Source organism: Pelodiscus sinensis, chromosome 3 (assembly GCF_052426305.1).
Source record: "Pelodiscus sinensis isolate ZL-2025 chromosome 3, ASM5242630v1, whole genome shotgun sequence".
Taxonomy (NCBI): domain Eukaryota; kingdom Metazoa; phylum Chordata; order Testudines; family Trionychidae; genus Pelodiscus; species Pelodiscus sinensis.
Window position 1 is genome coordinate 158,969,491 of NC_143054.1, and position 27,962 is coordinate 158,997,452.

The 27,962-nt window shown below is 42.1% G+C and overlaps 1 protein-coding gene across 12 annotated transcripts in view; it reads right to left on the reverse strand.

The window, feature by feature from the left end:
- ENAH (ENAH actin regulator) overlaps nucleotides 1–27,962 on the reverse strand; it is a 200,430-nt gene that overhangs the window by 11,644 nt on the left and 160,824 nt on the right. For 7 of the 12 annotated variants that reach the window (XR_016349264.1, XM_089777469.1, XM_006118028.5 and 4 more), the window contains 10 exons: nucleotides 27,298–27,617; nucleotides 25,340–26,137; nucleotides 23,313–23,605; nucleotides 22,904–23,028; nucleotides 22,335–22,389; nucleotides 21,363–21,411; nucleotides 18,418–18,484; nucleotides 11,271–11,333; nucleotides 3,787–3,865; nucleotides 2,801–2,858 (listed from right to left, as the gene is read on the reverse strand). Coding sequence is in view for 11 of the 12 variants with exons in the window: in XM_089777469.1 (XP_089633595.1) it covers nucleotides 2,801–2,858; nucleotides 3,787–3,865; nucleotides 11,271–11,333; nucleotides 18,418–18,484; nucleotides 21,363–21,411; nucleotides 22,335–22,389; nucleotides 22,904–23,028; nucleotides 23,313–23,605; nucleotides 25,340–26,137; nucleotides 27,298–27,617 (1,907 nt within the window). In the remaining variant the exon portion in view is untranslated. The remainder of the gene's footprint in view (nucleotides 1–2,800; nucleotides 2,859–3,786; nucleotides 3,866–11,270; nucleotides 11,334–18,417; nucleotides 18,485–21,362; nucleotides 21,412–22,334; nucleotides 22,390–22,903; nucleotides 23,029–23,312; nucleotides 23,606–25,339; nucleotides 26,138–27,297; nucleotides 27,618–27,962) is intronic. The other 5 variants (XM_089777465.1, XM_089777464.1, XM_089777467.1 and 2 more) reach the window with 5 other exon arrangements.

Sequence of the window (27,962 nt, forward strand, 5' to 3'; positions counted from 1 at the left end):
GTGTCATAACACAGCACCCAAATGCTCTTTCCCAGTTTTCTCCTATAGCCCCAGAACTCATTTGGCACATATGCAGAAGAATCATTAAAAACATTACCAGAGAGAAGATACTCAGTAGTATTGTGCCTGTCCAAATCAAAATAACTGCTAGACAAACATCTTCGAGGTCACAATTAAGTTTCTATCTCATATTTGCACAAATAAGCTAATGAAACACCTTGCAGGAGCACACTGCAGCACACTAAGAATTACACCGAGAATTTTGTCATTGCATGGTATAAGGAAGTTGCTGTTCTGTGCAGTTTCTTTGTAGTTCCCATAAGGGGGCTGACAACAGTTGTTTTGCATGCCATCAGTGCCACAAAAACAGGTGATATAAAACTCCAGAATTTTTGTACAAGACACAGGTATTCTAGTACACCTATGAGATGTTGTACAAGATTTCTGCAAGATTGTTTTAGTGCTTGGTGCTAGGAAATAGACTCACTTTTTATCCCTCAGCAATGTATTCCTATCACTTGGACTACATTACTAGGTTTCGACGCTCTTTCAGGATGTGACACTACTGCAAAGGCTTGCTGGAAAGACCAAATTATCTTACTAGAAAGCATTTGATTTAGCCTTTGAAAACTCTCTCACTCATTCTGAACATGCTCAGCACAGCTGAGACAATCAATGAAGAGGTCATAAATATACTAGGAGTCAGTATGTCAAATTTACCATTTGAAGCTCAACATTATAACCTTGTTAATCTACAATGGTGGCTATTTTCCAAGCAGACAAACGGAGAAAAATTGCCATCAACCAGGCTCCTGGTTATATCTGCTCCTGAATCAATCCTTCAGTTAATCAAATGCTGGCATACAAAGACCAGATGCTAACTGCCCTGCTAGTGACCTGCCAGCAGCCTGACTATTATGGAGCTGTATGAGTGTGGCAAAGACAAAGATCAGCACCATGTAGCTGTTGTGCCCCCTATAGAAACAACATTAACAGTAACTTTGATGAATAAATTATTTGAGTCCCACATGCCAAGGCCAACTTCCCTAGGATTCGCTAAGATCATTGTAATTTCTATGTAAGCAATACACCTTGTGTTAAAATATAATTAAAAAGGGGATTTTAAAATATTTTCTCAAGTATATAGCTACATATTTGTTCGAGGTTTGTCATGTTTTGTACCATTGTATTCGTGGAAAAAGGGCTTTTGAATGATACCCAGCTCAATCGATTCCCAATCACAGTATAATTATCAAAATTTCCATTAATTAGAAGACCTGGATCTAGGAGCTGAGGGATGGGAGTGTATCCCCCATACTACACCACAGGAAGTGACATCACTGAAATTATGACTATAGATTTTTATCAATCAGATGATACCTTCTATTACTACATTATGCTCCCAGACTAAATACCATTTCTCTATAATGTGAAAGTAGGCAAATATCACTCTGCTTAGTACTGATTAACCCATGACCAGACATTAGGCAAACACACAGATACTGCTTAGTTTAAAACTAAGCAAAATCCATGCATTACTCACCAAGTGATATGGATAGAAAAGGGTTAATTTATCCCTCTCCTGTCCAGTCAGTCAGTTATTAGCTCCTGCCACATGGAGTCTATTAACCTACTGTCTACCTCCCCAGGACAGCAAGCAGCCCCTCTCTCAGCTGGCTTCCCTGTCCAGCACCTAGATAAAGCCAGTATAGCTCCAGTTGCTCCAGGTACTAGCACAACAGCCAGCCCTATGATAACAAGGATGAGTATCAGTGCTGGCTACCCCATTTAGGCTATGCTTCTTTACCCCACCATCATTGTAGGAGGGTAGTGGAACAAAATTTGAATAAGCAATGTTGTTACCTGATGAACAGGGTCAACAGCACCACTCAGATTTTCTCCTCATTCTGATTCCCTGAACCGGGTCTTAGGCACATGTCTAAATTGCCTATAACTTAGTCTGGCTTTGAGTCTGCTGCTCTGATAATATTTATCATTAATCACTGTAATGTCATCAGTATTGCCAACCCCAAATTTAAAACAAAAACTATGCTCTCCTACAAGAAACCCCCCTGAGCCTGATTTTAAATTTGATATTAAAACAACATTATTGGAGTTATCTGACTTTTGGTTTTTTTGAGCCTTTAGGGGTCACGTTTTCAAACGCTCTCAAAACCATGAGGGCTAAAAATAATTTTTATACAATCCAAGTTGAGGTTCATGTAAAATCCCATTTCCTTGAATCAAATGATTAAGAAAAATACCAAATATCAAGAATTATGAAGCAACGTTGAAAGCAGTCATTGAATAACTGTCAGTAAATACTGATTCTTTGCTGTACGCACCTCAACTGCTCTGGTTTTATTTTAAGTAGTATATATTATTATATGATAGTCCCACCTTTCCTAAATTAAAGCAACATCATGTGATGGAAAACATCTACAAAGGATGATCTGGTTCAACTTCTGCACCTATACATCCACTTTTAAAGACAGACATTATTCAGCATCATTGCTCTACCCAAAATTCCTGCAAATAACATATAAAGTACTTGATTGTGCAGGAATAATCAAAAAAGTTAGGTTAGGTTAGTTTTTCTCTTGCAATAATGGGGTAATGAGAAAAGAAGTGGACATTAGAAAGAATAGTTCTATCATTAATTTGGTATTCTACAATCCTCAGAATTTAGATAGACTCTTGAAATTACATTACCATTTCTGCATCTTTTCAGTGTTAAGCTAATCCGTTCTTTTAAATATTTAGAAATCCAAAATACGTAGTGAATCACATCCATACTCACCATCAATGAGTTCTTCCTTTAATTTTGTTAATTCCTTTCTCATTTCATCTAAAATATCCTATGTATCAAAATACATGTAATAATTAGTGTGCTTTAAAACTTTTAGCTAAGAAAAATTGAACATCATTCTAATTTTTGTTCATTTTGAATAATCTCAAATTTATACTGCAGCCTTCACAGTTCACCTTTAAGCTTCCTTACTATTTAGAAAGTTATAAATATGCTATTTTAAAAATATGCTGCCAAAACCCTACATTTCTATGCAGCTTATCACCTGAGACAGGAGATACTTGAGTTACAAAGATTTGTCATATAAATTTCATGTTCTCTCAAAAAATGCTGACAATTTTTCTAAAACTAGCAGGTTTAGCTATAACTAAGCCTGACTTCCAGAGAAGATGTGAAATTCCAAAAAAAGAGAACCTAGACCAAGAAATTGTTCTGTTACATAGATAAAAGTAAGCTGAATCTGATAATAGTGCTATCATATATTTACCCTTCTCTCATCTCTATCTCCTTTCCTATTGCTGATTTGATATTTTAGATAATGATTTTCTGAAAATGCATTTAAATGCAGACAGTAAAGGGAGACAGTTCTTGTGAAAATGTACTTTTTAACTTGGTATCACTAATAATCATTGAGAACAACAAAGAGGCATCCAAAGAATTTCTGTTTTGCTAAAACTTTACTATTCTCCTCAGTTGTTGTTAAGATGGAACACTTGTTACAGATGAAAATATTAAGTCAAACACAATATTCATTATCAGTTAAAACAATATTGAGACTATATTCCTTATTTTGCTATATGTGACTAGGAAATTACAGCTAGTAGAAAGTTAACCTGGTTTTAAAAAAATCAAACTTAAATCCACGAAGGAACTAGGCAACGGTTAAGATTTCGTATTCAATGAAGAACTGTTGAAAATCTTTAAATGTTCTGCTACTACTTATTCTGAAAAGGCTTCCATTGAGGGTACTACATTACCTGCTTCAATCTGTCATAATCTAGCCCTTCTGACTGCACTCCATTGGCACTGGGTTGCCCAGATGGTGTAGATTTTGGTCTGTAGAACATAAAAAAGAAAAAGTGTATTCTAGGGTTGTAACTGCTGTTCTGCATGCAGGCTTATTACAAAGCAGACATTCCTCCTAAACAATTAATGTGTTTTAATACTATAGTTAATTTATTCCAAGATTGTGACAAAGAATTAGAATGAAGAGGATTTAATACAAAGATATAGGCAGCCCTACAAATACCAAAGCCCTACATATAGAACAGAAGCCTAATTTAAAAAGGGGCCTATAACACAACAACCATTCTCCTCTGACTAAAGAAGGAAGTATGCCGATCCTGTTCCACTGTCCTACATGGTATACCTCCAAAAAGAATGCTGGACTGATTTGTTCAAAACGTGCCTGAAAACTGTGTGAATCAGATGACTGCAACATTTACAGATATTACCACAGGCTCAACCACTCAAATCTAGAACACTGGTCCAGCAACATCCGTTTTCCAGCAACAACAGGTCCAGTGGGTGGAAATCCACAGGGTTGGGGATCTCCAACAGAGCCAGGGGCTGGGGATCCCCAGCCTGAGCCAGCAGCAGAAGGACCAGTGACAGCTGGGGATCTTGAGGGCCCCGCCAGTAATCCTTAGGGCTGGGAATCCCCGGCCACGTAGGCAGCAGCAGAGCTGGTGGCAATCTCCAGCAAGACCTGCGGCACCTTGGATCTCCAGGACCGGGAAGCCCCATCCGCCAGCAGAAGGAAGGAGCAGCAGGCTGGGAGGTTAACAGGAGGTGACCTTCCCTGGTCCAGCAAAATTCCCAATCAGGTCCTGAGGGTGCTGGAATCAGAGTATCTAACCTGTCATCTGAGACTTGTAACATTTCTAATACACAATCTTTTCCTTTAAGTCACCCACAACTTTTTGTTTGAAAACTACTTCACATTTTAAAACTTTTCTGCATGAAGAACAAACACTCTGAAGTAAACAAGCTACATATGTGGTTTTCAATAAACTCTCTTTGTTTTCTACCCTTTTCCATGCATGTAGTGTATACAACTCAGACTGGGAATATATATACTTCCTGCAGATATATCCATGTCTCAAGAAATATTTACCGGATGAGCTGGTGGAGTCTGTGCAAGGCATGAAGGTTTGAGAATAAAACCCAACCACCCTCCTTGAAAATTATGTGTTAACGTCTCTTGGATACTTTTGCAGCTGGATGGTAATTCCTGTGTAATAGCGTACTGCAAGAAGTTTGATCACTGAGCCTTGATTTAGGTAAGCTACTCCTGCCTTGGAGAGCTTAGGAATGGCATGAGAGGGAAGGAAGGAGAGGTAGATGCTTGGAGCTTCTACCTGTGCTGCTACCCAGAATGAGCCAGTCTTGTCTAATTTTCTTACTGAATATTTTAAATGAAATTGTAGCCTAGATTCCCGATGTTTGTGTCTATCCACATTTACCCCATGTGATTGAGCAACTCAAGCATTCATATTTAGTTTTGGTGAATTAATTACTTTTCAAATCCTTTCTTCTTCTAACACCTGACTTCTAAATAATTCTGTGGGGTTTTTTTTTTAAACCACACGCTTCTGTTTGCAGAGTGATTAAGTTTACAGTTGATTTCAAATTTTGTTTTTCTTAAGTTAGAATTAACCTACTGTTATGATAAAGAATCTTCCTAAAGAAGGAAGCAGGTTCTTTGTCTGTCAGTGCTGTGCTGCTTTTAACAGAAAAGGTAGAGCAAGGCTGCAGCTTTTGGCTTTGGAGTTTTTATCCTAGCTGTCATCCCCAGATGAAGCTTTATTTACTAGAACTAGGGACATCTATGGCTGGATGTAGAAGCTAGCATGGGGACACACCTCAGCAACAAATGTCCCCTACCATGCAGGATATATAACACGGCCTTGTTTTTTCTAACAGCTCCATAAACACGAAACAGAAAATTTAAGAGTGATTAAAAATATGTTGTTAGAGATTGAGGTTTGTATATCTCCCTCCTTTTAAGGTTGTCTATTTTTTTGCCTTGCTATCCCTTAACATTTAGCCAAAACCCAAGAAAGAGGCATATTCCCCGATTCATCTCTCCGAAAAACTAACATCATACAACTAATACAATGCTCGCAATCCACCATTATGTTCACATTGTAATCCTTTTCTCCACAGCCTAAACAGAAAAGAGTCAAAGGGCAAATTATTTGGGACATGGACTGTCTATTACACAATGGTTTTACAATGCTTGACACAATAGGCCCCATTCTTGGTTAACCTCTAAGTACAGTAAAACTCCGATGGTCCGGCATCTGATGGTCCGGCACTCCTGATGGCCCGGCACCATCAGGAACCCGGAAGTGGTCGGGCAGCCGGACCATTGGAGCTGCTTTGCCCCCAGCTTCCCCGATTCAGCCGCTGCTGAAACTGACCAGCGGCTGACTCCAGGAAGCCCGAGGCAGAGCTGCTCTGCCCCGGCTTCCTGGAGTCAGCCCCTGATCAGTTTCAGCAGCAGCTGACTTGGGTACACCTGGGACAGAGCAGCTGGGGTGCTGCCGGGTTGGTCCAGCAGCGCCGAGGAGCGGCGCTGCGGGACCAACCCGGCAGCCCCCCAGGTGCTCTGCCCCGCCCCAGGCGTCCTGATTCAGCCGCTGTTGAAACTGACCAGCGGCTGACTCCAGGAAGCCCGGGGCAGAGCAGCTCTGCCTCGGGCTTCCTGGAGTCAGCCACTGAGCAGTATCAGCAGCGGCTGACTTGGGGACACCTGGGGCAGAGCAGCTGGGGTGCTTCCGGGTTGGTCCAGTAGCACCGAGGAGCGGCGCTGCGGGACCAACCCGGCAGCACCCCAGCTGCTCTGCCCCAGGCGTCCCCAAGAGCAGCTGGGGTGCTGCCGGGTTGATCTCGCAGTGCCAAAGGTCAGCGCTACTGGACCAACCAGGCAGCACTCCAGCTGCTCTGCTGCAGGCATTCCCGATTCAGCCGCTGCTGAAACTGACCAGCAGCAGCTGAATCAGGGACGCCTGGGGCAGAGCCGGACTATCGGAAGGGGGGGGGGGGGCTATGAGGAGACTGGGGTGGCATCCCCCCCACCCCACCCCAGACCCCTCATAGCCCCCCCTTCCGATAGTCCGGCATATCTGACAATCAGGCACCCCCTGGGTCCTAAAGGTGCCGGATTATCGGAAGTTTACTGTACTACCTTTATAAGTTGACAAATCTCTTGAAAATATTTCCAAGGGAAGGAGAATGACTTTAACACTCCTTATCCCCTGTCCCAGCTTTTCAGTTGGACTAGTACTATACATTCAGATACTTTTTCTAGTATTCCAGAAACTTTTCTAACTTGTGTGATTCCATGCAGAATGTGGACTTTCCCTTGCACTATATTCTCGGCTTGTGGTGTGTGCAAAAGGGTATTAATTGAAAAAATGAATCTGAGATACAAGAGTAGAGATTTTTTTCCAATCAAATTTATACAGGCTATTTTTACCTAGTTCAGTGGTTTTCCAGCTAGGGGTCATGACCCAGTACTGGGTTGTGGAATGTCGGGCACTGGATCTCCTCGCTGCAGGGTGATCAGGTGATCAGTGGGGGTGCTGGCACCGCAGAATGTTCTGCACCTCAGAAGTGGCCAGAAGTAGGCCAGGCTCCTAGATGTGGTGGGGAAGAGCACACAGAGCTCCACACAATGCCCTGCCCTGAGCAGTAGCTCCTCACTCCCACTGGCTATGAATCTGCTGCTGGCAGCTTTTGGGGTGCAGCATGGTCTGCGATGTCAGGCAGGAAGCTGCCTTAGCACCCCCGTTGCACTACTGACCAGGAACTGCTGAAGGTAAGCTCCTCCTGCCCCAGCTCTGTACTATACTTTTTTCAGTGAAAATCCTCAATATATCCAAGGGGATGTCTATCCTAGAAATGCTACAGCAGCACAACTTCAGCAGCATTGCTGTAGCATTATTACAGTGATGGTAGGGGTTCTTTCATCATTGTAATACATACATCTCTCCAAGGGGCAGTACCTAGGTTGATGGAAAAAAATCTTCCATTGACCTATAGGTTTCTGTATCAGAGTTTAGATTGGTTTAACTACATTGCACAGGATATGAAATTTTTCACAACTCGAAGTGATGTAGTTGTAAACTGACCTAACTTTGCAGCATAGAACAGCCCTGAGGCAGTTAATCTTTCCTAAAAAACCCCAAAATCCTCAGTTCAGACTGAAGAATCCTACATTTTATTTTATTTTTGATGGATAATATGAAGGCAGCATACCTTCTCAAATTAGAACTAATTGAAATAAAAATTGATAAGGATTTAAAGTTAAACTGGGAGACAGTAAGATGTTAGAATATATGAAAAGTTAAATAATTGTACAGTAGAAGTAGCTGAAAACTACAGTTCATACTGCACCCCAATGAACAACTACACAGTTTGTGCTAAGGCTATGAAGCCAAGTCACAGTTTGCTGTATAATCCTAAAATACTGAACTCCATATTTCTAGATGAAGACGACACTTATGAAGTTAACTTTCCAGCAACTGCTGTTTCTCTGCAAATCTGTACATGTTGCTGAAAATGAACACAAAAGCTGGTAGCAAAATGTGTCCCTCAGACATTTTGTTAAGCAAATCTAAAGCATTAATTTTGTTTTCACACAGGCAGATTTCCATATACCAAGAATTCTTCAATACACTTCAGAGATGTACTCTGACCCATATACAAAGCTCTTTGGTTTCTGCAGATTTTCATCAAGTTTTATTTAACTGTTCTCACTTTATGTCTTGCTTTATTACTAAAAGCTCTGAGTGGGAAAATAGGAGTTACTCTTCCAGAGACCAACAGTGCAGTTACTGACGAATGATAATAGGAAAAAAGTTTACACATTGAATGGCAGAATTTTAGCCCTTACAAACAGGCTGCTTATAGTATAGGGCTTTAAAAAATATCACCACTGAAGGCATTCCTATTCACATTTCCCACTGACATTACAGTCATAATCTAACTAAGAATTGGATAGGAAAGGGCCTACAGAAAAACTAAATTCTACTAATCAGTGAGAAGACACATTAAAAAATGTATTAAAATGATATACAGGCAGTCCCCGGGTTACGTACAAGATAGGGACTGTAGGTTTGTTCTTAAGTTGAATTTGTATGTAAGTCGGAACTGGTACATATTGTAGGGGAAACTCTAGCCAAACATTTCTCCAGCTCAGTTTTATTCTCCCACACTTCACTTCCCTCAGTCCTTTATTCTCAAGCTGAGGTGTCTGCTGAGAAAAGCCGCTCCGCGTCTCCCTGGTCTGCTGGGGGGAAGCAGCTAGTGTGGGGTTGCCTCACCCCGTTTGTAAGTAGGGATCCAATGTAAGTCGGATCCATGTAACCCGGGGACTGCCTGTACATTTCCTTCACAGATGCCATGGTCTCTTGCAATAACGGTATTTTGTTCAATCAACCCCACCAACTATTAATTTCCCGTTGGAATGTGACATTCTTAAAAAATCTCAGTCAATTCTACGGTTTCCATTTACAGTATCTGATACTAGCGTTGCTAGGTGTCCAGTATTCACCCGGGCAGTCCGGTATTTTCACCTCCTGTCCAGTAAAAAATTTAGAAAATACCGGACACTTAAGATGTACAGTATTTTCTGATTTTTTTCCCCTGGCCAGGAGGCGAAAATTCCGGGCACCTGGAAACCGTACAAACACTCAGTGCCCGGCCTCCCCCCTGACACTCCTAGCCCCCCGACCCCATGCTTACCTGGTTCCGCAAGGCTGCCGACCCAAAATGGCTGCCAGCAGAAAGACCAAGGGGAAGCAATGACTGCCCTGGGTCTTAGTGCTCAACCGCTCCCCTGTTCCTATCCCTGCGCTCACTCTTAAAGGGGCATGCTGTTTTATTTTATTTTATTTTTTGCTTAATAAGTCTTGGAGTCCTTTTTTTTTTTTTGTTCAATAACTTTGGTCTTCCCCTCCCCCCTTTTTCCCCTTCAACAGAATTTATTCCCCTGTGTTTTTTTGAGGGGGGGGGGGGGGCGTTCGGTATTTTTGTTTCAACCATCTGGCAACCTTATCTGATACCAGACACTTATACCTGCACTTATAGTGGCTTGTGATGCTGCCAAGAGAAACTACCATCTATGAAAACACAGACTCCAAAATACCTCAATTGTCACGTCCCGAGATGGCTACTGAGCTCTCCCATATAGTGATTCATAGCATTACCTACTAAGACTATGAGCCAGAACTTGATTTAATCATGCAAGATAAAGATTTGACTCATGCTAACATGCAAAACACCACCACCAAAGATAATTAGCTAATGGGGGAACTTTTCATACAAAAGAAATGGTAGTCACCACAGTGTTTGCTTTCATGAAAAAGACATAAGCAAAAAACAATTTTAAAAGAAGTTAAGAAATGTATCAGTAATTTTCTAGATTGTACTATACTTTGAGTGAAAAGCATTTAACCCCAGCACTATTTTGTCCAGAAATATTTTAATAAAAGTTAAAGTACTTGCCTAGGGCACTTTCTTTAAAAACAATTTAAACCTTTGAACACTGGCATTTTAAAAACTACTAAATTAGTTGCTTTAGATGACAGATGTATAGGTTCACCCTCCCAAGGGTCTAAAATATACCTAATATTACTCAATTAAAATCCTGCAATTGTATTTGCAACAGAAACATGTTAATATGTTGAATAATCAGTTTATGCATTTAACATGCCCTTTCTTTAAATAAGGTTTTTTCAGACATTTATGTTAGGCAAAATTTGTTCAGTGAGCAGATAAGTTTTACCGTATGATGACCACCACCTATTATTTTAGTTGGGGGTAATAGCTGTGAAATACATTCTGGGGTGAAATACGTTCTCAGGAAGTTAAGCAGCTCGATGATTTTATGTGTCAGTCTTACTGCTATGAAAAACTATAGCTTCTTAGGCCAATACACTTCAATATGGATGCCCTTCAGAAGCTGCCACCAAGACATACATTGTAACCTGCATGTTTAATTACTGTATAAGTAAGATATTTTACATACGTGAAATTAAAAGTTGATGGCAGCAACTTTACAATGAGATCTATTTTACTATAGGACTAGTTTTTGGTCACTACTGATTAGATATTGAGTTATTTTAAATCCCATGTGAAAACATTGGGATTCTGCAATTGGGGATGAAAAGAAATTCTATAATACCCAAGCAGCATGCTACATATTTTAAGCACCTCATTTTGAATTGATGGCAGATAAACTACCTTACACAATTCTTTCCACTGGAATTTCCTATCTGTAAGGATTCTGAAGATGGATACAACTATAACTGAAGGAAAGTAATAAGTTACTAGGAGGAGATTTATATCATTTGTATTTGTGGTGATTACCAATTCATGTAGAAAAAGCTCAGCCTTGTACTGCTCAAGTTGGTTATTTAAAAAGAAGTTTCAAAACCTAACAGGATGATACCTGTTTAATGAATCATAGGATCTGTTTTCAGAAACAATCAGACTTTTCCATGGAGACTCCCGTCTATGAAGGGGGGAAAAACATATAACTTAGACCTAAGTTATATGCAGTTTTAGAAAATGAGTTGTATTACAGTTTAATGACTATACCAATTAAAACTTGAACACTAAATGAAAGGATACTTAAATAATTTAAAAATCTAAATTTAAATTATTTTATTTATTTTTCACATTTTCTAACAATACTAACCTCCCTGTTGAGTTTCCTTGCTTAGTAACTCTAAAGTGTTCACTGTCTACACTACAAGCGGTTATTTCAACAATATCAAAATAATGTCGAGCTGGAAGACTTCTTACTCTGACTCCTGTAACCCTCATTTTACAAGGTATAAAAGAGAAGTCGGAGGAAGAATGCTCTCTCTCGGGCTTCTTGTGTGTAGACAGTGATAAAAGTCAAAATAAGCTCTTTCGACTTAAGCTACGCAACTGATGTAGCGATTGATGTTCTTAAGACATTTGAGAGAGGTGTAAGAGAACAAAAGTTCAGACCCCCTCGCAGCACATAATGCCACTTTTCATCCCTTTTGTGAGTACATCTACATCCAGCCTACATGTGCCAAACTATCCTGATCAACTCAAATATAGTCAGAGATGGGTACTCTACTCTATTAGTGCTGATGAATGAAGGATGTCCAGGACCTGGGACTGGGTATCCTTATCTCCTCTGCTGGATGTGAAGCTCCCTTGCACTCTTCCTGAAACTAGCAGAATTCATCAGAGTGGGGTGGTAGTGAAAGGGATGCTGAAAGACAGTGCCACATCTGGGGAGGAGGACGGAAACCTGCTCTGTCAATAGTATCAGAACCAGGCTAAGAGGTTCTTCCTCTGTCACTGGTTCTGAGCATCTGCTGGAAGGCATGTGGGATAGGAAAACTACATAGGTTTCCTTTGTTGAACATATAGGTTCCGATGATGGGTATTATAGCTAAAGTTGCCAATATGGCCAGCATGACAGAGCTGTAGGGTGTTTTGAAGGATTCCAGGATGTGGAAAACCAATAGGTCTGAGGCAGCTACAGCCAAGGATAGTTCCAAAGCAGACAGCTTCTGTAGTAGTCATAGTGGTGATAAGAGATAGCATAGATCCTGATTCTCATCCGATTCATCTGAAGATGAGAACTCAGAGACAGCTTTTGCCCTGTGAGCTGCCAGGCACCAACACCAGCATCCCCAGGTCTGGAGCTGGTGGTTTGCCCTAGGGCTGTCCACCAGAGACAGGTTCCATAGGCAAAAGTATCTGGACCACCAGAGCAGGAGCTGAATGAAGATCCAAGTATGGTATGTCTATTGGGGAGATATACTCTCCCTAATCAGTGTAGGGTCTGGATAGGTGTGAAGCAGTTAGGTTTCCCAGTGCAAACATGTTCTGGGACTCTGGCGCCTTTCCCAAACTCCTAGGAGTTAAGGGCAATTTTTCCATACTCAGCACCAGTGCTGGAGTAGTGAACTTCCCCATAGTGAAAAGGATCCTTGGGGATGCTGATACTGTCAGAATCAATGGTTCTATTCCCAATACCAGTAAATCCATCCTCTTGTAAGACTTCTTCTCATGGTGGATCTTGTGTTGGATATCACAGTCCCACAAACACATGGCTTCCTGGCAAAGAGCCAACGAGTGCACTCCCCTTTGTCTGTTCATATAGAACATTAAGGCTATGTTTCCATTAAGACCTGCACCACTTGACTGGACAACTGAAGGAGGAAAACCCCCAAAGCTAGGTGGGTAGCCCAGAGTTTTGGTATTTATATATAGCGCACACTTCTCTGGAGACCAAGTTTCCTGGGTTTGCAAGGTCCCAAGATGTACCTCCCCAGCCAAAGTCCAAGGCATCCGAGAGCAGAGAGATCAATCATCATGGGTTGCGTATCTGCAAACGGCACTCCCTCCAGCACACACTTTGGGTCAGTCCACGACTTCAGGGAGGTAAGGATGCTCCACGGGATCACGACCACCTTTTCCAGGTGATCCCTGGACGGGGAAGAACTGTTGCCAGACACAGCTGAAGGGACCATATTTTGAGCCTTGCATGATGGCCCAAGTACTGAAGAAAAGAGAAAGGCAGCTGGAAAACAAAGGGAAGGAAGGATCCAGTTTGTAGACTGGAGCACTGACCCTGAGTATACCTTCAAAATGCCTACTTGTTTCCCAGGGGAAGCAGGATGAACTCATTGGGAGGCAGAATCCAACAGATGTCTCTGTTAGTCTTTGCAACCCTTGCCCTTCTTATAATAGGACTTCAGACTTGCCTGGCTGGCTGATCTAGGAGTCTGCTGTGGCTTGAACCTCCTTCTAGCATGGACCCAGCATGTAGCAGGACCCAGCATGTAGAGGCCAAGAGACCAAAGGGACCTGGAGTCCTTCAGCCCATGTAATTTAGTATCAATCAGTTCTGTAAACAGAGCCAGGGTATCAAAGCAGAGGTTCTGGAGCAACAGCTGAGCTTCCGTAGCCAGCCTGGAGAACATCAGCCCTGATGGCTAATTAATCGCCACTGCCATAGCCTTGGATCTCACAGCCAACTCAGCCAAATCTGACGTGGCCTGGAAGGAGGCCCTTGTCACTATTTTTCCCTTGTCAAGGATAGCCAAGAATTCGGGCCTGGACTTCTTGGGTAAAGAATTTGCAAATTCAAAGACTAATGTTTAGAAGCCTAAGTCATATTGCCTGAAGAAGACCAAGTGGTTAGCCACCTACAGTTTGAGACTGGTGAGTAAATAAATCTCTTTCTTGCCGTCCTTATTTTTGGGAGTTGTGTCTGGATGACCCCGTCCCTCTCTCTCTGACTGTGGAGACTACAAGAGAGTTAGAGACTGGATGGGAATATAAATATTCAAATCCCAGGGTGGGAAAACAGTACTTTCTTTTTGCCCGCTTATAAGTGGGTGGCAGGGAAGATGAGATTTGCTACAGGGCTTTTACAAGCTTTTCCAGTCCCTCGTATGTAGAAAGTGTCTTCTCCTGGAGAAGACCACTGCAGCCAAAATGTCAAACAGGCCATCAGAGGGTTCTGCCAACTGCTTCGTTTGCAAGCCCAGGTTTGCTTCTATCCTTTTTAGCAACTCCTGGTGTGCTGGGGCATCATCTGAGGTACCGATGGGGTGGACCACAAAGAGGTAGGCACCTTGCTTGGACTCCACATCTGGACCTGGGAGAGAGCAGACCACCTCCTCTCCACCACCCGAGACCAAGCATTGCATGAGGATTCCAGGTGCTTGTGGCAACCTGTATGTGATCCAGAACTGCTATGGGGTTGGCCATTGGTCTTGAGCTGTTCCATGTTCCGCTGAGAGTGACTGAGTCAAGGAACTCAATGCCTCTTTCTTTGAACAGGGTGAATGATGCCTTGGGGACCATCATGGTGCTAACAAGGTCTTTGAGACCTCTTCCTGTCAGCTGCCATGATGCTCATTGCACAGGACCAGTACTGGGGCTGCGAGTCTTGGGTACAGCTGCTCAGGAACTGTTGGTGGAGCTCAGCTTATTAACCAAGGGTATCCAGCAACTGTGGCCTAGAGCCCTGCAACTGATAGAGTGTCCAGTGAAAGGAGCAGGCTGGCAAACAGAAACACACAATTCAATGAATCTGGTCAGTCCCATGGTTCTGATGATCTCCTTGGTGCTGGGGATTGGCTACATCATGGGCTGCACCGGGAACATGTGGTCTAGGGAGTGGCATCTATTATCCAGAGACTGGCACCACACCAGAGACTGGTATGCCATGTCCCTGTTGCCATGTCAAAAGCACATCCCTGGAGATCAAAGCTTTGATGTCAATATTTTCAATGTTGGGGAGCAATCCCACATTGATAGGGACTGTAATGCAGGCCCCAGTGCTGGCTTCCCCTTGGAGACAACTCCTTCTGAGCAGGGTGTCAGGGGCACAGGTAAAGACATGATGTCTTTCGCTGCTTGGAAGGCCTCCAGGGTAGATGACTTCTAGGAGCTAGGGACCTTTACTACTACGCGGGGCAGATCTATTGAAGGTTTGGCCAGCGACAATCATGCATGACTGGACTCCAGAAACTCATTCCCCTTTGGAGTCTATGGCCCCCTGCAGCATCTTCCTTGTCACACAAGAGGTTGGGGAATGCCCTTTTCCCGGGCGCTTCTTAGTAACGGAAATTGGGACTAGCATCAGGAAGTTGGTGCCAGAGGCACACTCCACACAGTCTCTGCTGCACTCAGTGCCTAATCTGATTTTGGCTTCTCACAGACAAGAGCTGAGCCCATGAGCAGCAGTATTAGTCTTATGTCCCGCTCGAAGCTCTTGCAAATGTTACACTTATCTCTGATATGGCCTTCTCCCAAACACTTCAAGAAGCTCTGACAAGAGTCTCTTACTGGCATAGGCTCTCCTCTGCGATCACAAAGCTTAAAGCCCGAGACATGTCTTATACTTGGGCAAAGTCCCATCAGGGAACTACAGGCAGTCCCCGGGTTTCGTACAAGATAGGGACCGTAGGTTTGTTCTTAAGTTGAATTTGTATATAAGTCGGAACTGGCGTCCAGATTCAGCCACTGTTGAAACTGACCAGCAGCGGCTGAATCGGACACGCCTGGGCAGAGCAGCTGGAGTGCTGCTGGGTTGGTCTGGTAGCGCCAACCCTTGACGCGGCGGGACAAACCTGGCAGCACCTCAGCTGCTCTTGGGGACGCCTGGGGCAGAGCAGCAGGGGTGCTGCCGGGTTGGTCCCGCAGCACCGCTCCTCGGCGCTACTGGACCAACGCGGCAGCACCCCAGCTGCTCTGCCCCAGGTGTTCCCAAGTCATCCGCTGCTGAACCTGACCAGCGGCTGACTCCAGGAAGCCCGAGGCAGAGCTGCTCTGCCCGGGCTTCCTAGAATCAGCTGCTAATCAGTTTCAACAGCGGCTGAATCTGGACGCCTGGGACAGAGTAGCTGGGGCACTGCCGGGTAGGACCTTGCAGCACTGCACATTGGCGCTGCGGGGACCAACCCGGCAGCACCCCAGCTGCTCTACCCCAGGCGTCCCCAAGAGCAAGAGCAAGACATGGGGACGCCTGGGGCAGAGCAGCTGAGGTGCTGCTGGGTTGGTCCAGTAGCGCCGCACCTCGGCGCTGTGGGACCAACCCGGCAGCCCCCCAGCTGCTCTACCCCAGGCGTCGGCGAGAAAAGCCTGGTCTGCTGGGGGGGGCGGGGGGCGCACTAGCTGCGCCCCCCCCCCCCCCAGCAGACCAGGGAGACGCGGAGCAGCTTTTCTCGCCATGGAGGATGCGGGCGGCGGAATCGCCGAGACGTGCCGCGGTCCCGCTGCCCACGTCCTCCGCGGCGAGAAAAGCCTGGTCTGCTGGGGGGGCGCGGAGGACACGGGCGGCAGGACCGCAGCGCATCTCGGCAGTCCCGCCGCCTGCGTCCTCCACAGCGAGAAAATCCGCTCTGTGTCTCCCTGGTCTGCTGGGGGAGGGGGGCGCTAGCTCCGCGTCTCCCTGGTCTGCTGGGGGGAAGCACCCCCTGCGCTGCCGGAGCGGCGACAGTGGGGGAGGCACCCCGCACTAACTGCGCTCCCCCGTTCGTAATTAGGGGTCCGACTTAAGTCGGACTGACGTAACCCGGGAACTGCCTGTACCTATCTATCTATAGCTAACACAAACAGCTTGAGGCAGAAGAAAAAAATCCCACCTAGTAACAAGCACTTGAGGCAGAGAGACATTTTAGCACTGCCACTGAGGAGGAACTGAGGGTGTGGGGTAGAGGGGGGCCGCCAGCAGTGCCCCATACACCACTCCAGAGCCATGCATGCCACTCCAGAGAGCTCCAGAGCTGGTCCCCTATAGACACCTCTGAGAAAAAACTTCTGGCACCGATGCGTAGAGTTAGCGCACACACCTGTAATGGACATGAGCAAATAGTCCAGGATCATCTGATGTAGAAATTAATTCATTTTATGAATGTTTCCCCTTTCCTTCTGATTGCTCAAGAAATGGAAATTTGTCATTGGCTATGAAAGCATGTGTCCCAGAAACCCATTGCTTAAAACTTCAGACAGAAAAATCTGACAGAAAGCCTTCTGAATTCCAAAACAGAACTCCTGATGCCAAAAGCATCTAGTGATTAAAATCCCCCTCGCTTGCCAGGCTGGACAGACCTGGTGAAAAAGAGGTTTCTGTTGCAGCACATACTGCCTGATTTGGGAGATGAAGGCAAATAAGAGAGCCATATGACCAGGCTCGGTTAGTGTGGCATCATATGGCAGCACAGCACTTAACTTCAGATAGTTTGCATTAGAAGTGACAACAAAGCAATGGTCCTATAGTAGGAATATAGAAGTCAACTATTAAAGCCTGCCTAGTTCGTAGAAATTAGAAAAAAAAGATGCTAACAGGCTGATTATGCTTGTTGCTGCTTTTATTTTAAAGGATAAGATCTATCAGGACAACAATATTTTGCTAGTGACAGCAATGTGGCATTCAGCTACAGCATCTGTGTTTGTTATTTAGATCCTCACAATGTATTTCTCCGGGGAAAACATTATCCTTAGACTAACTATAAGAAGTTTCTCAAAGTTCCTAAGCACTTGTATGAAGGATATACAGTATCATAAACTGAATAATTCTTTATTTTTTACTTTATGGCCTAAGGTATTTGTTTTAGGATTTTTATGGGAGCATTGCTTAGGATTATCATGAGAATCAGATTTGGCTGAGATCAACAAGCTTTGACCTAAATATCTAGTTGGGTATGTATATTATCATACCATCATAATACAGAGGGACTAAGATACTAGGCAGATTAATTTGCTGTTGAGTGCATGAATGAAATTTCTTACCTTCCTTTAGTGAGATGACAAATTCATGTTTACGAAGTGAGGGACATGCATCTTGAATGGAAAATGAAATGTTTCCATAACCAAAGTTATATCACAATCAGCAGAGCTGTACTTTGGTATTTGTTAAAAAGATTTTACTTTGTTCTGTATTTGTTCATCAATCCTCCTCAAAACCCAGTATCAAAATTCTTACTCATAGTTGGACGGTATATTATTTTTATTCCAAAGATTTTTAGGCACAATGAATAATGACAATGCTGCACATCTGAAAAAGATAAGTACTGGTATAAAAAGCAATGTACCTGGAGATAACAGGTGACTTGCTTCCATTCACTGTGTTGGTTCTTTCCCAAGGCTTCCTTGTTAGTTCTTTAGAGATATAAATACATTTATTAGATATAACTAGCTTTCATATTCATTCATCACTCTAATAATGCATATGAAAAAAACAAGGCGTCCTGTGGCACTTCACAGACTAACAGATTTATTAGTCTCTAAGGGAGTGTCTACACTACATGACTCCGTCAACGGAGCCATGTAGATTAGGGCTGTAGACATAGCAAAATGAAGCGGCGATTTAAATAATCACTGCTTCATTTAAATTTAAATGGCTGCCGTGCTGGGCCAATCAGCTGTTTGTCGGCACAGCATGGTAGTCTGGACGCTCCGTGGTTGACAACAAAGCCCTTTGTCGACCGCCCTGGTAAACCTCATCACACGAGTAATAATGGGGCGGTTGACAAAGGGGTTTGATGTCAACCGTGGAGTGTCCAGACTACCGCGCTGTGCTGACAAACAGCTGATCGGCACAGCATGGCAGCCATTTAAGTTTAAATGAGGCAGCGATTATTTAAATCGCCACTTCATTTTACTGTGTCTACAGCCCTAATCTACATGGCTCAGTCGATGGAGTCATGTAGTGTAGACACACCCTAAGGGTACGTCTACACTACAGAGGAAGATCAAAGTTGCCACTGTTCCTCTTCTAGGGTTTGAATTAGCAATCTAGTTAAGACAGCTAATTCGAAGTGAGAGGGGAACGCCGGTTGATGCTGATAACCGTGCTTTACTGAGGAGTAAGGGAAGTCAAAGGAAGAATGTTCTTCCTTCAACTTCCTAAAATGTAGACAGCGCCAAAAGCCGAATTAAACTACTTCGACTTCAGCTAGGCAATTTATGTAGCCAAAGTTGCATATCTTAATTTGACTTTGTTCAGTAGTATAGACATACCCTAAAGTGCCAGAGCACTCATCGTTGTTTTTGCAGATACAGACTAACACAGCTGACCCTCTGAGATTTTTCACAATGCATATGAAGTAACTTCAGGTGGCTCTGGGCTTCATATACTTTACTTTTACCATCCTGCCATCGTCAAACATTTATCACCACCTGGAAAACTAGTATTTTTTTTTAATTAGTTACACTACTTGTATTGCAGGTAGCATCTGTCTTTCCTAATCACAAATAAGGGCCTACTGAGTTAGGTGCTGTAGAAACACACAGAAAGATGGTCCCTGCCACAAAGAGCTTAAAATCCATAGTTTAACTATTTCATTTCTTCTGATATGAATGATTTTAAAATTTTGGGATATCTGTGACCATAGGATATTAGATTTTTCAAGTTAGCAAAGTTCTCTTTTTTGAGCTGAGGATGTGCCATTCAGAAGCTGCTTATAATTAGTTAAAAAGAACAGGAGAAAGGATGGCATGGTTCCCTAGGGCTAGAGTATTTTGCATCAGTGAAAAAGCATTTTGCACTGCCTATTTTACTAAAAGGTATATACATTTCCCTTAATCTCTAACATTGATAATAGTGTATTGTTTTGTCTTTGATATGAAATGAAGTGAAACCTAAATAAGTGCAAGTCAAATTAACATGGCCCAGTAGACAGGGCATTAGATGGAATGGATTCAGGAGAGATGATTTCTATCCCTGGTTCTTCCACTGATGGGCTGTGTGATGTCATTTCACTTCTCTGTGTTTCTGTTCCCTATCACACTTTTTGTCTTATCTCTTTAGATTAAACTTTTTAGGACAAGCACTATTTTACTTTGTCTTTGTGCAAGAGGCCCCTCCCTCATCTTAGCTGGGACCTTCAAGTGTTGCTTCAACAATCACCTCTTTTTATCATATTAATGTTGAAAGCTAGACTCATATATACTCAAGTTCTGTGCTCCATCCAGTGGAGTGTGTTTTCAGTTCCATTAGAAAGTCTCATCAAGAAATTTTGGCTCACTACCTTGATTCACCTACAACAATCTAGAGACAAATAAGGGTGCATGATCATGGGCAATGAAATGCATTTCTATCCAGCTGTTAAAAATGACTGCATAAGTCCCTGGCAGTGAACAGCCAAGAATCTACTATCAGTGTTTAACTGCAACAAATAAAAGTCCAGTAACTCCTGTTGTAGAGGAGTAGTCATGCTACAGAGATATTAGCGGTATACACTTATATTAATATAAGTTTACAAAGGAGAACAAATACACTGTGTCATGGTACAGTAATATAACCTCCAATAGTCTAGGTCTGACCAAGACAGTCTATTTTTCCCCCATTGAACTCTTAGTCCAACCTGTGCCCTGTCATTGTTGTCAGGCAATTTGCTTGGTAACCTTCTTTTCTGTTCCCTGCCAGTTGCCTTCTGCCTCTTATGCCCAAACATTAAACTCATTAGGTCTCCAGCACTGAGCCGGGACTTCTAGGGCAAGTTCGTTTGTTGTATTTCACCTTCTCTCTTCAATGCATGAGATGCTTGTACTGCCTACTACTGAACAGCACAGAGAAACCATTCAAGGGCAGAATTCATGAGGTTTTGAAAGTTGTAGCTGTACATATCATGTGAAATTTTACATTTAGCTGTGTATGGTAAATAACAGAGAGCAAACTCATTTAAAAAAACCCACATGACTTTGTTCACCTCCACTGTGTTCAAAGAGCATGTGTTCTTTATATTAAGGCTATCAGTGAATTTATGGACAGTAACATAAGAGAAAATAAGCTAAGACTAACCATGAATGGGGACAACCTGACCTTTAGACAAATTACCAACAGAAAAAATTCAAGATTTATTTTCAACTATTGACCATACTAAGATAGTTATGTTATTTCACTTTCATGATAAAACAGTCAGGATTATGAATTCTGATACCATAATAAAACAGTTTTTAATAAATCATCAGCATTAACACTTAAAGGGGATTTTGAAAAGATACAATATGCACTTTACAGATTTGTACTACATACCAGGTGTGCTTGTTGAAGAAGGCTTAGAAGTTGAAGGCTCTGATTCTTCCTGATAATAAAATGAGTAAAAGTTTTAGAATCCTGCAATTCTGGTCATATTGATGTAAAGTTGTGAAATAGAATTGTTTAAATATGTATAGCCTAATATTTAACAGGCAGTTAATGGTTCTGTTCGTAGAAAAGAAAAATGGTCTGAACTAAACTGAATGTTTAAAAGAACCCCACTGTACTTGTATCCTTTGAAAAAGATGGAGGTTATAGTTCCCATTAAGGCAGAGGAGGGAAAAATATAGCCCATGGGCTGGATTCAGCCCATCAAACTGCTGGAACTGGGCTGCTACTCTCCCATGGCCTAGGAGAAACCTTGGGCAGGCTCCCTGCCTGCCCCCCTTCCTGAACCTCAATCCCCTTCCGCACCCAACCTCCATCTCAGATTAGGTATGTTAGCATATACTCATGTAAACGATTAACTGATAAGGCTGGGTTTATCGGTTAAACCAAACTATATGAACTCCTCCCACTGTTGCCTCTGATAAGCCAGCTCCTCATGGACTGGCTTCCGCCTGACACTCCACGCTGCTGCCTCTGGCACAGAGGCAGTAGCATGGGGTAGCAGGAGGCTCTCCAGGAGTGGAGCCAGGAGCACTAGCTGCTGACCCCGCCCCCAGGGGGCCCATTGAATAATTGTATAACTGCCAAGATTTGCTGCAGTTACACAATTATTAAATTAAATGATATCTAACATCCCTAGCCTAGATCCCATACCACCTACATTAATGTCATGGAAGAATGTGGCCTTTAACCACTTAGCAAATTCTTGGAGTGTGATTCCCCATCAAAAATTGAGTACCCCTGCATTAAAGAAAACTGCAAATTACCTATAATTTTAACCACTAGAGTAGCTTTCTCATATGGCCTTGTACTAAATAATACAGAGCAGACAAACTAAAATTATAAAATAATAAAATTTACAGGTTTATCCTCTTTCTGCTCTGGTTCTGTTGATCCCTTTTCAGCAATTCTTCTCCTACAAAACAAAAATATGAGTTAAGAACAAAAGATAGTTGCTATAGTTCTCACAGTTATAGCTCTCACCATTCTAACTACAAAATGGAAAATATTTATTTAGTATTGTTAAGGATTTCACACCTTGAAATCTAGAACAACTTAAAAACAGTGAAAAGCATTTTCAAATATAAACTTTCCACTGAGTCTTCTAGTCAATGTCTATGGTTTTTAGGATTACATTTTCCCATTTAAAAATGTTGGGTTTTGCTCCCACTCTGCTGAGCAAAAGGCACCCACAGAGTAAACCTGTTCCTTAACTGCACATGAATAAAAATAAAATTGACTACGCAAAGTGCTATGGAATGCACATAATTAACTGGATGAAAAAATATTTCTGTAATTTTTCAGTTGCAAATTATAATAGCAGGTACATTTTATGACAGAGGTATGACTTTGAAGTTCATAATATCCCTTAAGATTACTGTGAAACCATCATACTATCTACAACTGCATAAGAATATAATTATGTTTACCTCCTGGCCAGCAAGGCGCTCATTTCTTCCATTAATCCACTGCCACCCAAGGGAAGTGGCCCATTTCCACGAACACTGTCTGCTTTAGATAAAGCTCCTCCACAGGGACTAGAGGACTCTTCATTCTATGACAGTACACAAAAAATAGTATATTTGAGAACTGTTTGATACATTCGTGATTTTACATTCATGCAAAAAACGCTAATGTAACATATGTGAGAAAATCACCTGGGCATAAAACACAGCTTCAATGAATACATCTAACACCACTGCTTTAATTGGTCAGGCTGCTTTTTGGATAGACCTATTCCTGCTATTTAAATTATTAATATGTTAGTAGAAATTATTCCAAAGTTACCCTCATAGAATTAGAAGTGTAAGTCACAGACAAATCCAGATTTACATTTACCCGTGACACTTTCCTAAGTTTGGCTCCAGCGAGTGCAGCTGCTAGTCCAGTTAAAGGGCGACTGTCTTCAGACATCGATCCCATAGAAAATCCAGAGGCAGGAAGAGGAGGGGCAGGTGGTGGAGGAGGAACAGGAGGAGGAACTTGGCTAGGGAGAGGAGGTGGTGGTGGTGGCCCTGAGGGTGGAAGTGGAGGTGGTGGACCTGGGGGAGGTGGGATTGCTGTTAAAGACTGGGCTGGGCCAGGTGGTAGTGGAGGAGGGGGAGGAGGTGCAGGTGGTCCTTGGATGACACCTATTTGAAACAAAAACAACATTAAGAATTAAGACAAGCTGGATTTTATTTCCATTGAAATAAGAGCTTTTCTTTTTAGTGCATACTAAGAAAAAACAGTCTTCCTAAATTAATTAGAAAAATATTTTGTCTTATTTAAACAAAGGACAAATAATCCACGGGGGGGGGGGGGAGGGGGGAGGTTTAAATAAATTAATAGCCATTATATTGAACACAATACTGAAAAAAGGAAGAGATTAGTTTAAGAGAACCCTTAGCCATGCAACACAATGACATTAGTCAGTCTTTTCATGATAACAATCCTAAAATGGAATGTCACCTAGCAAGCAGGTGCTCCCACTCTACCCAAACATTTAAACAAACCTTTTAAAAGTTTGTTAAACTGAAAATTCTTGAGTTCTAGACTTACATAAATACATCTTAACTGTAATATTTCAGAACTTTCAACTTCATTACATACAAAATAAATTAGAAAGTTAGAGAATTGTTATTCTTGTAAGATAAAGTTTATAGGAAGAACTGTTTTTAATTTTGTGAAAAAAACACATTTCATATGCCTCCTTTAATTCAGTAAATTCAGAATGACATGCCGTATGTCTGGGAAAGAACACTGTAAGTATTACTACAAATGCAAAAAGAGCTTATTCCATGAGAACAAAAAAACCAACCATATATGAAATGGAACTTTAATTTTTGTTCACTTTTTCCTGATTGTCACAAAACAAATCTTAATAAATTATTGGCTAGCCCAGTGTATCTGAAAGTGTTCCACGAAATCACTTTCAGAAACATTAACTGGCCGCCCCAGTTTGTTTACTGGTGCCGCGGCCACAGAACCTCGTGGCTCCCATTGGCTCCGTTTCATCCTTTGCAGCCAAGGGGAGCCCAGCCCACTTCTTCCCACGGCTCCCGTTGGCTGCAAAGGATGAAATGGAGCCAATGGGAGCCGCGAAGCTCCATGGCCGCGGCGCCAGTAAATAAACCCGGGTGGCCAGTTAATGTGTTTCTGAAAGTGATTTCGCAGAACACTTTCAGAAACACTGGGCTTGCAGATCATCATCCCAAGTTAATGAATTTAAGAACTTTTCTTAACACAAAAGGTGCACCAGGGCAGCTAAAATTAGCATTTAAATAGAGTTAGTTTAACTGGCACAGATATATGCATAGATAAGTAAATATTTTAATCCTTGTTTATGTCGACTTAAAATCCATTGTTACTCCATGTGTAGGCCTCGTCTACCACATGTTATGTGTGTTCACAGTTTCACACAGTACAGATGTAGCTAAAAACTGAGCTACATCATAAGTATCAGTAAATGGTTCAGATTACTTTTCATTAAAATCAATTCACATGTTTCAAACTCCATTATATGCTCCTCTGTTTACACTGCAATTAGGAATTAACTATTACTGCCTAGTTTTAGGGAATTCTAAATAAACTAATGATGCAGAATTCATAGAATAATCACAAGAACCATTTGAGAATAAGACCCAACAATTCTAGATATGTATTTTGTATCTTTCATAAAGTATCTTACACCAGCTCTTATCTTCTGAGCTTTATAATATCTCCCATCATCCTTCAAAACTCTATTTTGTTGCAGCATTAAGATCACTGCAATTTTCAAAAGTTTTTTTTTTTTAATTAATTCAAGACATTTAAGGATTTTGATGCAACTTGTTTTTGGGTGCATTCAATATTAGTTGATTAGTAGCAATAACAGAAAACCTTACCCTGCTGGGTCGGAGGTTCAATCAGCTGAAAGGCTGCCTGCAAGACTGGCTCAGAAGCAGAGGAGTCTCCCAGCACAGAGTTTAGAGAGTTCTCAACAGAGGCAGGGGTAGCTGCAGAGGGAGAAGGGAGAACACTAGGCTTGGATGAGGGAGTTGAGGCATTAGGGGAGCTTGGAGAAGGTGAAGCTTGAGGTCCAGAGAGTGAGACAGGTGGAAAGGAAGGTAGTGGTGGTGGAGGAGGTGGCGGCGGCGTTGGACCCGAGGTAGAAGGTGAAGGAACTGGGTAAGTTACAGACTCAGGAAGCCCATTAGGAGGAGGAGAAGACTGGTGCATCTGGGACACTGAACTAGAAGCAGAAATTGGCAGGACAGGTTTTGGGCCAGCAGCTTTGCCTGGTGGGCTACTAATCATTACTGGAGGAGATGGAGGAAGTGGTGCAAAACTGGGAGCAGACCAGACAATGGACTTTGTATTTGGGGGCAAAGAAGCTGGGGCATTCACAGGAGAAGGTGGTCGAGAATTTTTGTTCAGAGGACGAGGAACTGTAGCATAATGGGGAAGAACAGGGTGGAAGGCTGAGCCTAAAGATGTAGCAAAACGTGATGCGGAATGCCTTAGTGGAGGTGTAGGGGGAGTGGAAGTCGCTTGTGCAGAAGTCACTACAGCATAATCCGGAGCGGAATCTGACCCTGCTGCTGATATTGCTTTTGCATATGATGGAGGAGGTGCTGAAGGAGGCTGGCAACTGGAGTATTCAGGAAGTGGTGTGCTATACAGGGAGTTGTCGAAAGATGAAGCTGGACAGAAGATGGAAAGCAGCAGCAAAGGCAGGATAAAAAAGGAGAGAGAGAAAAAGGGAGCTAATGAAGCAACATAATTAGCATTCAAACAAAATGTATAAATGTAGACCAGTTAGTACCAGAAGATTAGGCACAAGTGAAAATACTGTTAGGAAAGTTTTTACATAGTATAAACATCTGCTTTTAGTTTCATCAACTATTTTGTGCCAATATTTGATTTATAAGCACATTCTAGAAATTTAAAGAAATATGGCATAAGTTCTCAAATTCCATTAGTGAAGTGGATTAGGCAACAGGTTAATTAATTGGTCTTTCCACATAAACTTAATCTTTGTTTACAACTCAAGTGTAGTGATCTTAACATTCATTCTAATTTCATCAATAAAACTAACATCATATAAGTAAGTAAGTAAACCTGACTCTTCCCATCCCCAGAATAAGGAGATCACTCCATACAGGAGTGAAAATACTCAAAATGAAATACAAAGAAATCAGTACTTTCTTCGCAAGCAATTTGTTTTACATTACATGGATTGGTTTCACCAGCAGTTAATTTCTTACATGCATTAAGTAATTGATTAAGAAATGCTTAATTACATATCTCTCTATATTACAAAGCAAAGAGGTAAAGTTAGTTCCTGGTTTATCTTTGGCTTGCTAGATAGTTTACTATAAGTTATATATCCATTGACATCGTAATACAAATCATATTAATTGAAAAAGAAATAAGATGTCAGTGTTACCAAACTGGCTTATGCATATGGACACCTCTAGAGTTTACAGATTCTCTTAAGCCAATGGTGTCATTTTCAGAATACCTAAAAATGTTTGTGGTCCTGCTTAATTGATCAAAGTGTCTAAAAAACATTTAGAAAATTTAATCTTCAAATGGTCATGTCTTCAGGTGCCAACAAATTAAAAAACCTTTTGTGCAATTAGAAAATGCAATAAACAATAAGCATCAATTAAACATTTTATTCAATTATTGGAAACTATGACAATTTTAGAAAAAAAAATCTATCATGGCTCACCATCCAGAAAATAGTTAAAAAAAAAATGAAGCTAATCCTTACTGTCAACTCCTCCTCCCCACCCTACTCCATTGACCAAACACAACCAAGCCCGTGTCTGAATACCTTCAGTTTTGAAATTCTTACCAGCATTTGAAATTCTTCTCTCTCTCTCCCACTCCAGTTGCTCCCTTTCTAACTGTTCCTGCCGTTCTCTTTCTTGCCTTTCTCGTTCAAGTCGTTCAAGTCTCTCTCGATCTTGTCTCTCTCTTTCTTGTCTCTCCCTTTCTAGGCGTTCCTGCCGCTCCCTTTCTTGCCGCTCTCTCTCCAACTGCTCCTGTTCTAGTCGTTCCCTCTCAAGTCTTTCCCTTTCTAGTCTGTCTCTCTCCAGCCTCTCTCGTTCCATTCTCTCCCGATCCAGTCTCTCCCGTTCAAGCTCCTTCTGCCTTTGTTGCTCTTGCAACTGTCTGCAATAGAGAACGCAGGACAAAGGTTAAACCGAAGAAGAGAGGCATAAGTCCTATAAAGTAATAAATATTAAAGTTTTTTTAATATTAGAGTCATTCAAGTTTTTGTGAGCTCATTTTCTAAGGCTGCTGTTGTAAAGTCTTGACTTAGATAAAAAAAAAAGTGGTTTAGAACATGTTGGCTAAGGTGTGGCAAGACTATAGTAAGAGCTGACATTTTCAGGTCTCTAAAGTATAACAGTTTTTTTAAAAAGCAAATATTTCTCTGTCATGTATTAGCAGAAGTGTCATAAGCAAGACACAAAAAATAATTCCTCCACTCTATTCTGCAGTGATTAGACCTCA